The sequence below is a fragment of the Pleuronectes platessa genome, chromosome 10 (genome assembly GCF_947347685.1).
Source record: "Pleuronectes platessa chromosome 10, fPlePla1.1, whole genome shotgun sequence".
NCBI classification, from domain to species: domain Eukaryota; kingdom Metazoa; phylum Chordata; class Actinopteri; order Pleuronectiformes; family Pleuronectidae; genus Pleuronectes; species Pleuronectes platessa.
Genome location: NC_070635.1, coordinates 26,862,788 through 26,874,922, shown reverse-complemented (window position 1 = coordinate 26,874,922; position 12,135 = coordinate 26,862,788). Strand labels below are relative to the sequence as shown.

At 39.4% G+C, this 12,135-nt stretch overlaps 1 protein-coding gene across 1 annotated transcript; it reads left to right on the top strand.

Annotated features, from left to right (window-relative positions):
- The first annotated feature begins 241 nt into the window (after positions 1-241).
- Positions 242-3,339, top strand: id4 (inhibitor of DNA binding 4). Its single transcript, XM_053431878.1, has 4 exons — positions 242-325; positions 442-819; positions 1,274-1,339; positions 2,008-3,339. Exons 2-3 carry the CDS (start codon positions 442-444, stop codon positions 1,319-1,321), a joined length of 426 nt encoding a protein of 141 aa, XP_053287853.1. The 5' UTR covers positions 242-325; the 3' UTR covers positions 1,322-1,339; positions 2,008-3,339.
- The last annotated feature ends 8,796 nt before the right edge of the window (positions 3,340-12,135 follow it).

Below are 12,135 nucleotides of genomic sequence, written 5' to 3'. Positions count from 1 at the left end.
CTCTCTCTCTCTCTCTCTCTCTCTCTCTCTCTCTCTCACACACACACACACATAAGCACAGGCAGCCCACCGCAGAGAATGAGACACGCCTTTTTCTTGGCTCCGTTGTTGGGTCGGTGGGCAGCGGGCTGCCGGTGATGTGATTGACCAGCTCCTCTCCCTGATCTGTCAGCCGACTCACTTGGCGCCTCCCTCCTCTCTATAAATATAGGACACCAGTTCATTCCTTTCACAACGAGCGTGTTGAAGTCAGAGGACCTCAGAGGCTCGCGGGATGTTTTAGCAGATTCGAAATCCGCCGTTTAATTTTTGTAGTATTCTCTCGGTAATTTGAGGCATATTGTTGTGGCATCTGTCGTGTTTTCAGCGCCGTGGTATTATCCTGCCAGTCGTGTAATTGTACGGGTTTTTCCTCTTCTCCCTTGCCGCTGTTTATTTAAGATGAAGGCTGTTACTCCAGTCCGCCCTCAGGACTCCTCCTCCACCGGCAGCCAGCTCTCCCTGCATTATCTGTCGAAGCAGAGCCTCAACATCGCCCGGTGCAGGATGGAGGAGGAGGACCTCTTCTGCCTGCAGTACGATATGAACGACTGCTACAGCCGACTGAAGCGCCTGGTGCCCACCATCCCGCAGGATAAGAAAGTCAGCAAAGTGGAAATCCTCCAGCATGTCATAGACTACATCCTGGACCTGCAGCTGGCCTTGGAGACGCACCCTTCCCTCCACAAACAGCAGCCACAGTGGACAGGGACCTGCCCCGCGCCACCCTCCAACCCCAGCCGTACACCGCTGACGGTGCTCAACACTGACCACCACCAGGTGAGCTTTAACCAGAGGAGACCACTATGCTTTAGCCCGAAACTAGTCGGAACTTACCAGGGTTCACCTCCCTGTTTACCTCAGACAAAGCGCGTCATGCCCGTTATGTCTCGTTGTCCTTCCAGTGTAAAGAACAAAAAAGAATCTGAATGCAATACGCATCTTATCGCAGCCTTGGAAAACGATGCATAAAAATAAATTTGGCGTACTTTATGATTTGCATTATAATAGCAGTATTTAGAAGCCCTACCTTATCCCAGGATTGGTGAAGTACCCGCAGCCCACTCCACTGCGCACAATAAGAGCAATTTGTTATTCAATAGGCTAAATTTTCTGCCGCTCTCCTAGATAATTTCTTTTGGAGAGATTTTGGCCTTGTCTTTATTTAGTTTCTCTATCGAAATATTTAAATTATTTGATGTTTCTTCTTTTGTTTTCTTTTCTTCTTTTGTAGAGGACGTCAATAGTCAAAAAGCCGGATGACTCGATTTTATGCCGCTGAGACAAGAGCACTGCATTGGTAAGTAGTTGATTTAAAAATAATATTAGTCATGTTTCTGGATTTGATGTCTCCTTATCAAACACATGTGGCCAGTAGTGAAACCAAAGGCCTCAGTGGTGGTCATTGAAGCATCTCCATTTACTTGATTACTGTAGCCTATATGTGGTGTAAATGGACAGTCTCTGGAGTGCTCTAAGGAGGCTAGTAGTAATCAGAGAAAATAATAATTGAGGAACATGAATTTGAGCTTTGCGCAATAACTGTCACTGGTGTAGCAATCTGAAGAAAAGAGGGTTTAAACCTCAGCTTGTCCTCTCTTTCATTCTTACACACACACACACACCTTCCTTGCTCTCTCATTCACTCTCGGCGTCCCCTAGTTCTATTCAAGCTGCTGTTCTGGCTTTAATGTCAGATTTATTGCACTAAATCTAAACACACCTAATAATACCTGTGTGTGTGTGTGTGGGTGGGTGTGGGTGAAAGACACTTACATTCTCTCAGAGAGTCTCGGCTGCCTCTCATCAGCCTTTCCCAATATCCTGAGGAGTTGTGTGGCTGTTGTTTGACCTGGTTTGTTTTGGGTTGTTGATCAAGCGTGGCCTCTGTTTTGTTGGTGCCGCCAGTCAGTCTGGAGTTGTGCAGCTCAACCCCCCTCTTACCATCCTCCGATTCCCCCTCCACAGGTGTGCAGGCTTCACAGAGCTGCTCCAAAGCCAGCAAAGCTTCGCCAGGGACTCACACCCAACTGGAGGCACAATCACAAGGGGATTTCAAAACGCTGGGAGGAATTAAACCCAAATAAAGTCACCATTCAAATAAGAATGTTTTGGTTCCATTTAACAAGGGCTCACTGTGTAGAAACCTCCCTCTCCTCCCTCCTGTTTATTTTGCTCTAACTTTACTTCTTCTGACATACATTTTTTCTAAAAGAGTGAAAAGATTGAATCCCCTAGGCTCGGAAGTCGTCTGTCAACAGCTATAAAAACTGTTTGTAAATTGTGCTAAATGAAAAGCTAAAAATGACTCCAGTTTAAAGCCTAAACTGCGAATAATTATTGTATATGTTTTGTTTAAAATAGATGTTTTTTCATCCCTGGAACCTTAAAATGTTTCATATTGTAAAGAAGAACGATTCTTATTCGAGACAATTAAGATTGTACATAAAGAGACTCAAATGTTCTATAAAAGAATGTGGAAGGAAGACTTATATGTTTAAAATAGATTATTGTAATTATAGGATATTTTTATTAAAACTTTTTTGTTGTCATGTAAATATTGTGTTTCCAAGGTTTTGCTCTGCCAGTGATGTCCTCACATGACGGTATCAGTTAACTCTTTGCAGTGTTTTGGGAATAGTTGAATATGTAGCATGTCAGGCTCATTGCAGAGATTTTGAATGTGCACTGAAGCAGCCCTCCTTGTGTATATATGTGGTGGAGTTCAAAACAAGTATAATTTGGCCTGCTCAGCTTTCTTTTCAGTTGTGTTGTACATTAACTATGGCAAGGGTGACCAGCTAAGAGTCAGTTTTTCTATTTGATCTTCAAACAAAAAAAGAGAAGAAAAGCCCCTATTTGATTAAAAAATTCAATCTGATTGCTGAAACACTTATACCGCAAGTATAACACATATAAATGTCTGTTATATTTGTCCTGTTGGAGTTACTCCTTGAAAAGTGAATGATTGACACCATGATATCATTAATGTTTCGGTTATGAACTCATGAAATATGTGAACAATGTAAGAATCTTTATGGACAACAAACACTTGAATTGATGCCGGCATTGTCTTTAAGTTGGTACGAACTGATTTCCCTGTAGGAGAGTCAGCAGCCATTGTTAATGTAAAGGAGGAAAATAATTCCTAATTTTTCATGACATTGAACACCGAATTTACCTCACCGCCCTCCTGCCAGTGTGAGAGGGCACTTGTACATTACTGTCAGCTGCACTGTTGGACTTGACCTTCACTGGCTTGTGAGGAGTTGTCAAAACAATTAAAGTTTCCAGGAAGAATTGTGTTGTCTCAAGTTTTGTCTCAAGGGGAATCTTTGTTTATTGCCTTCCATGCCAGCGCTGTCACACGAAACAATGAGGAGAAAGAGGGAGGAGCGGGTTTAACACTGCATAATGTATTCTGTAGCTTCACAAATATAAAGGATGCATAGACCATATTAGAGTCTACTGTCAGTTCTCAAATCTATTAAAACAGGAGTCGGGTAGAAAGTCTCTTATGTTGTAGGGTTTTATTAATGCAATCACACACATGACTACTGCTTCACACATAGTGAAGAGGTCAAATTCATGTGTAACTGAGTCAGGTGTCATTCATTTCATCTTCAAATTCAGGGGAAATTATTTGTCCTTCATTAATATTTGAAAGTTCAAGGCTCCTTCCTTTTTTCCAATTTGACATATAAAATGTTACAGCCCAAAACTAATTTTATTAAGCAAATTAAAAAAGCCATATAACCTCAACAAACCAAAGGATATTTGGGATTATCTTCCTTCGAGAGAATCAATAGTAGCTTTGTCATCTCATATGGACGTTATAGAAGAGTCAAACAAGTACAATGTTAGCCACAATTACAATTATATTTCTGTGTAAACACTGAATATAGTAGAATAAAAGCACATGCCAATAATTCAGATAGAAATAGGTATCTCGGATGCTCTAAATATTTTGAAGAAAAAAGAGACAGATTATAGTTATAATATATTTAGTTATATAATAACAGATTATCATTTTAATAATTTGTGTTTTTCATTTGTCACTAACATTAATTCAATCAAATAATACTGAAATAATTATGAGATTTATCCTGGAGTACTATTCCTGACAGCTTTCAGAAAACATTGTCCTAAAACAACACCTATATCAGTCTAACACTTGTTAGTGACATGTGTGTCCTTCCTGTCGTCTTTCTTTCCCACAGAGGTTTCCGGGTTTTGCTCACAAACACTGACCCTAGTTTAGCTATCCTCACTTCAACCTGCTCAATGCATGTTTAAAGCTACGGTGACACACAGGCACATCCAGCAATGGAGGTTCCCTGTGGGTGCTGCTGACACCTTTCAGTCATCCTGCTCCCTCCACTGTGGCCATCTGATGATAAGCAGGCGACACAGGGCACTGTGTGGGTTTGTAGTCCACAGCCTGGCCTCGCTGCGCTTCACAAGCACTGTGACCTTGTGATTTAAACATGCATGTGTGTGTGTTTATGTGTGTGTGTGAAAATAATTTTTTTTTAATGTGTAAGTACAGAGCAGAAATATTGTACATTTAAGAAGAAATATGATTTTTTTTTAGCAGTAAATACATTTTTCATGGCTGGTAAACCAACCCGAAGGTTTGACTCAGTCAACCCTGCTGACCATCTTTTTTATTTGCATAGTGGGAAGTGGGTAATACTTTACCCACTTCTTTCCATAATGCCATTTGATTTATCACATAACAGTTGGAAGTATCAACGTTAAGTGCCATGTAAAGTGAAGGTAAAAAAGTGAGATCTCATCATGATCAAACAATGAATTCTTATTTGCTTCAATTAAGGCTGGATTTATTTTTACTGTTAATTCTCTAATCTCATGATATTTCCGGTCTCATGATCAAATAAAATTCCTACTGTGGTAGCTGCCCTTCAGATAAACTTTTCCATCTGCAGAAATATATTGGATATTTTTATATGAAAATTAATTTACATGCAACCAAGTAACATAATAAATTTCCCTTTTTCCGGCAATAACATTTTGTATAGTAACTTCAACAGCCAGTCATACGTTAATGCTAACATTCACACGTGCTTTACAGTGTTTAGACAGAAATATTATCATATTACATGATGTCCCTCACAACTGCAGTGTTACAGCATTGACACAAGGAAGGAGCCTTCAATTACAGTTGTATAATATATACAGCTATAATTATCTCTATTAGTCAGCACAGAGACTGCTACCATCCCTAGATACATTATTCATTGGCTCTCCTATTATACTTTCCTGCTCTATGTTGACTAACAATTTCCTCTGTCGGCTTATAAGCCACCACTGTTGTGCCCCATCCTGTGTCTGTCCAACATTAGCACTGCAGGATTTTCCAAATAACCCCTGTTGGGAGTGAGGCAGTGCAGCGCAGCAGCAAGATGGAGGAGCACAGGGAAGGTGCGCAAAGGCTTCAACAGCGGTTTCTTTTAATTTGAGAAAACTGACAAACAGATTTGATTCTTACCTGTGACCATCCTCTCCTCGTGTTTGTGCTCCCAGATCCAGATTGTGAGAAAGTATCTCATCCTTTTTGATAAGGACGTCCAAATTACATCGGTCAAACTTTTCGCACACACAAGCCAGACACACTGGCCCTGAGGTCATTCACTTGAAACGTTAGGGTTAGGGTTAGTTTTATGATCACAGTATCACTATCTTAAAAAGAAGGGATTGACCAGGCTGCAAGTGAAGTTGTTTGCACAGGTCCCAATGAGTGTTGCATGACTCGTATTTGTTAGTTTCTGAGTGTTTCTGATTAAATCTTGCCAGCTCACACTACCGTCACAATTGTCTCCAATAAAAAAAGGATTCAATCAGCTTTTTCTACTGCCGCTCCATACAGAAGAAACACACCAACTCCTCCTTTCCACAAATCTGGACAAGGCAATGTTACACAAACACATAAAACAAGGATGCTCACCAGCGTCTCTGCCTTGAGTTAACCTTCTGCATATGTTAAATTGCAACAACAGGTTTAGCTGTGGAGCATCACCTCCCTCTCTGCCTGATTTAACTGCACATTACGTCGTTCCACGGGGGCCCATATCCCTGCGTGTTAATCACTTCTCTTCCCGGCGTATGGAGAAATATATGGTGGGTGCTTGCTGAGGAACAGTGGAGGAGAAAAACGTGCTCACTCTTGGACACTACTTGATTACAGACTAATTGGTCTAGAGTGATTAAATATCTCATGCATCTCAGTAATTGCAGCTATTTAAAGCAGCTATTAGCTTAAAATGCCTGCCACCAACAGCCATTTCCTCATAAACAAAATATGAGGAGCAGCAATTCACCTGTACAGCTCTGAGTGAAAAAGAAGTCTTGCAGATTCACGGGAAGCAGCCAGACATAACAGCACTTATCATAAAAATATAAATTTGGCAATAAAATATATTTAAAGTTTTATTTTCCCAAAAGCAATTGAATACTTAATGTAATGGTTTGCCGTGCTTTTTAAATATGCAATGAAAATCTTCTAGCGATAAATCTCTTTAAGTTTGATGCTGTTCCGATGTACAACTTTACTAATTTCTAATTAATCACAAATATGTTTTGCACATTTATAACGCATGTGTAATTATTTCTTCATTGTGTGTATTAATAATTTGTTATATTCTACTATATATACTATATATGGGAGGAAAATATTAAGAAACAAAAATCCTACTGCGGATCCCTTATTTAAATTTAGCAGCCTGACTCGACACTCAACAGTTAAAACACTCGAGAAAAAAGGATAGGACACAATTTGGTACACCCATTAGTTCAGTTTCAATCAGGGCCTCTTGCAAATACAAATACAAATACTGACATGGGTGAAAGAGAGGAGGACTGAGTGAGACATGTAGTAAGAGAGGAGGAATCAGGATAGACACTGTGGGAGAGGTAGAAGGAGGAGGGAGGACTTGGCATCACCAGTGCCAACCGAAGCTCCCGGGAGACATGCGATGAATTACAGAAATGAGATCTCAGACAAATGCCAAGCTTTTCCAAAGAGCAACCAATGGCTGCAACCCTTCCCCAGAGAACACAGTGATTATAGAGAGGGAGTCGGGGGTCTGCCAAGCCCCTTAAAGGATCTGTGTGAGTCTGTGTAAAGTGTGTGTGTAGGGATGGCACCGGGACAACAGCCATGTCAGAGAACATGACCCTGAGGTGCAGCCATCAGACAGCCAATATGGCGAGTTAAATACCGCTGCTGTATCAGAGGGGGAAGGGCTCCAACTGCCTCCAATCAAACAGGTTTCTGTTCACCTAGTGAGCTTAATTAATGAGGCTTAGATTACGCTTCTTTGCTCCAAAAGAGGGAACAATGTACCACATTTAGCCTACCAGTCATTACAGTTTCTCTTTGACTCAGAGAGTAATGCATTTTAACTAAACGCCTTCAGCTGTTTAACTCCACTTATTTATCTCTTTTTTTAAATGACAAATGTCAAAACGTGTTTTTTTTTAAAACACATCGTGACATTTCTGATCCAAGTATTTTATCATTTTTTTTTATCAAATGAATTAAACAGGATGTAATAAGGATTCAGTTATGTACTTCTATTTTGTATTTCTATTAAATTTTATAAATAAAATGTTACCAAAATTAAATATGGACAGACAGATTCATAATTATTTTTCCTGCTCTAATTGGTGGAGGCTGGGGCAATACGCTGCGTAAGAGGAAAAATGGCTGACGCTAAAAACTGTTCTGAGGAACCGCAAATATATATTGCGCAAAACATTATGGCAGGATTACATTAGGACGCAAACACTGTTTTTACAAACAAGGTTGTATATCTATTGATGCTGCGGTTTATTAAGGCGGTGGACTATAAAGTGCACAGATGTAACAACAATGATATTCTCATCTGTAGTTATATGATAATAAACATCTTATGTCAGCAGTCACCGTGAACTTGTTTTTCCAACATTAAACCAGATATTGATCTTTCACCAACCTTAAAGCCTAAATATAACCATGCAAAGTGTCATGGTGCTGCAGTCATATCAAGTGAATCCTGTATTATTTTCCAGAAAATTTAAATTTTTTGATACTTTCACTACCAACTAAAAAGTAAATTAACGTCTTAATTACAATGAATACCTTACAAACCACAGACCAAAATTCTATCGAAACATATTTGCTGTTTCAGTTTATCTATTTTAACATGATTTCTACAAGACATTAAATCAGAGCAGTAAAGAACAATGCTCTTTGGGTTTAAGATGCATATACAGTTTATTTATCAGCATGATTGAATAGAGTATGAAGGATGAGAACATTTCAGCAAGATAACCAATTCATTTGATTGTTTTATGATGATGAGCTTAAAAAAAAGGGAGATGGATTGAGGCAATAAGGGTGCAGGCCCAGAAAAATGAATAAATAAATAATCAAATATGTTACGGTAATAAGAGATAAGGTGGAGGGAAACGTGGCAGCATTGGATGGTATGTGAACCAACAACATTCCATTCAACAACATCCTGGATTCTGTCTCACCTGCCCTCTCCCCTCATCTGGTGCACATCAACAAATACATTGTTGAATTTGTATTTCTCTTTTGATGTGCAGTAAATGCAGTCTAACTTACATTTATTATTTGTTAGGTGCACAAATTTTAATAATTTTTTTTTTAACAGTACATTACACAATTAAATGAAAATAATAAAAATAATAAATAAATAACTGAAAATTCTATTAAGTAATAATTAAGTATTAAAGCTGCACAGTAAAAAAAAAAAAAAATAAATAAAAAAAAGAATTAGTAAATGAATAAATAAAAAGGAAGAAGAAAGAGAGAAAAGAGAGAGAGAGAGGGGGGGGGGGGGGGTCCATCAATCAGGGGGCAGGGACTGGAGAGAGTGGAAGAATGTAAGAAAGGGAAGCCACTTATTATAAAATTTGTTAGAGCTACCTTTCACTGAATATCTGATCTTTTCCAGCTTTAGAAAAGACATGGTGTCGTTGAGCCACTGAGTACTAGAGGGAGCTTTAGTCGACTTCCAGTGGAGAAGAAGGTGGCGTCTTGCCAGTAAGGAAGTAAAAGCTAAAATGTCTAATTGAGTAGAGGTAAACCGGTTATGGTCCTCTGGGAGCCCGAATATGGCAACATGGGGGGAGACTTTTATAATCACTGAAAGTATTTTTGAAATGGTGTCAAAATAATTGAACCAAAAGCGAGAGAGTAGCGGACAAGAGTAGAACATATGGGTTAAATTGCAGGATGAGGCATGACATTTGTCGCATTTGTCAGAGATACTGGGATAGATTTGCGACAGTCGAGCTTTAGAAAAGTGGACTCTAAACAGTACTTTAAACTGTATTAGTGTGAGACGAGCGCAGGATGAACTTGTGTAAATTTTCTTAAGAGCAGTGTCCCACCAGTCATCCTCCAAGTTTAGATCCAGTTCATCTTCCCAGGCAGCCCTAACTTTAGTAACTGGAGAGCAATCAAAAGACAGACGTTCATTATAAACTTTAGAGATGAATGATTTTTTAAGTTGATCGTGGTTTAAAAGCACCTCCCACTGTAGGGTCGGCGGCGAGAAGGGAAAAACTGGAAACAAAGCTTTAGCGCAGTGTCTAATTTGAAAGTATCGAAAGAGATGAGAAGGTGGGAGATGAAATTCTCCTGAGAGATCTGTAAAGCTGCGAAAAATACCGTCTTTGTAAAGATCTTCAAAAAATGTCAGGCCTTTATTATGCCATGTGAGAAAGGTTGAAACTGTAAGCGGAGGTCGAAATAAATGATTGTTCAGTAAAGGAGCTAAAGTAGATGTTGACTTCAATTTTAAGTGTTTCCTAAACTGATACCAAATTTTAAGTGTGGAGTGAACCACTTGATTATTTGTAAAGCCAGAGAGGTTGGATGGAATAGAAGAGGTAAGTAGAGCAGTTAAAGAGGATGAAACACATGACTGGGCCTCCAAGTGACACCATGGCAGATTCACTGACTTGAACCAAAATGAAATTTTTTGAATATGTGTCGCCCAATAATACAGTTGGAAATTCGGAAGTGCCAATCCGCCATTGAAATTACATCTCTGAAGTGTGGATTTGCGGATCCTAGGAGCCTTTCCACACCATAAAAAGTCAGAAATAGTTTGATCATTTGTTTTAAAAAACTGCTTTAGCAGGAAAAGTGGGAGACAATGGAACATTTTAACCGCGTTAATTCTTCCAATTAACGAGAGAGGTACGCTTTTCCATCTTTGGAGGTCAGATTTAATTTTAGACATTAAAGGTGAGAAATTAGCAGTAAAAAAGAGAGTTTAACGTTCTGGTTACGCTGATCCCGAGATACCTAAAGCCAGATAGGCTCATTTTAAAAGGGACATCTGACTGTGTGAGCTGTGATGCTGAAGCATTGATAGGATAGCATTCACTTTTAGAAGTATTCACTTTATAGCCTGAGAATGATCCAAATCTCTGGAAAGCAGATAACATTGTGGGAATGGAAAGGACAGGATCTGAGACATACAACAATAAGTCATCAGCATAAAGTGACAACTTAAATTCTGTGCCCAATCGTTAGATCCCAGTAAGAGTGGAGGAGGACCTCAGAAAGATTGACAGGGGCTCTATAGCTAGCGCGAACAATAGAGGAGATAGGGGACACCCCTGTCTGGTGCCACGGGTTAGAGTAAAACAATTTGACTGAATGCCATTAGTGGAAATGTTTGCTTGTGGAGATGTGTAAAGGAGATGTATCCATGAAATGAACCCATTCCCCAGTCCAAACTTCTTTAGTCAAGTAAATAAATAGTCCCATTCAACCCTATCGAATGCTTTTTCAGCATCGACCGAGATTACTACTTCAGGTGTTGTTGTGGCAGTTTTAGAGTAAATAATATTTAGGAGTGTTCGGACATTAGAGAATAACTGCCGCCCCTTAACAAATCCAGTTTGCTCATGTGAGACAATAGTTGGTGCAATGTTCTCCAGGCGATAGGCCAAAGCTTTAGCAAGGATCTTAGCATCTACATTTATTAATGCAAGAGGTCTGTATGAGCCGCAGAGATTCGGATCCTTATCTTTTTTTAAGAGGAGACTTATGGAGGCTTGCCTTAAAGTGGGAGGGAGAGTGCCATGTTCCAGTGATTCCTTATAAACAGCATGTAGTAAAGGGGACAATTTATCCTGAAATCTCTTAAAAAATTCTACTGGAAATCCATCAGGGCCAGGAGCTTTGTTATTCTGCATACTTCTCACAGCGAGAGTGATTTCTTCTACCGTTAATGGTGAGTCAAGTTTTTTAACAGCATCTGAGCTTATCACAGGAAAGTTGAGGCTATCTAGGAATGAATTCAATTCAGTGGTCTCAGGTGGAGATTCAGACTTATATAAAGAGGAATAGAATGAGTGAAAGACAGAATTAATGGTGGCGGGATCCTTATGCAATGAGCCAGATGAATATTTTATCTGAGGGATCATACGTGAGGCTGCCTGGCGACGTAGTTGATGAGCCAGGAGCCGATTTGCCTTGTCACCATGTTCATAATATGTGGAGCGTGATCGTAAAAGAAGTCGCTCTGCATCACTAGTGGTGATGAGATCAAATTCAGTCTGTAAATCAACACGCTGTTTAAGTAAACTGGGAGAGGGGCAAGTAGCGAGTTGTTGGTCCAATTTGGTGATATTGATACAGAGTTCTTGCAAATTGGCTTTACGGGACTTATTCAAGTGGGCAGAGTAGGAAATAATTTGTCCCCGCAAGTATGCTTTTAATGATTCCCACAGAAGTGAACATGAAACTGGTTCCATATCATTTTGATTTAGGGAGATATAATCATCAATTTTAGTTGTAATAAATTTGGTGAACTTATCATCTGAGAGAAGTAATGTATTGAACCTCTAAGGTGTTGAGTACCGGGGTTGTGAAGAGAACTGAATATCTAAAGAAAGAGGAGCGTGGTCAGAAATAACAATAGGATGATAATTAACAGACAGTACTTTGGGAATTAGTTTAGCATCAATAAAATAATAATCAATCCGAGAGAAAGATTGATGCATCTGAGAAAAGAAGGAATATTCCTTGGTACGAGGGTTAAAAAA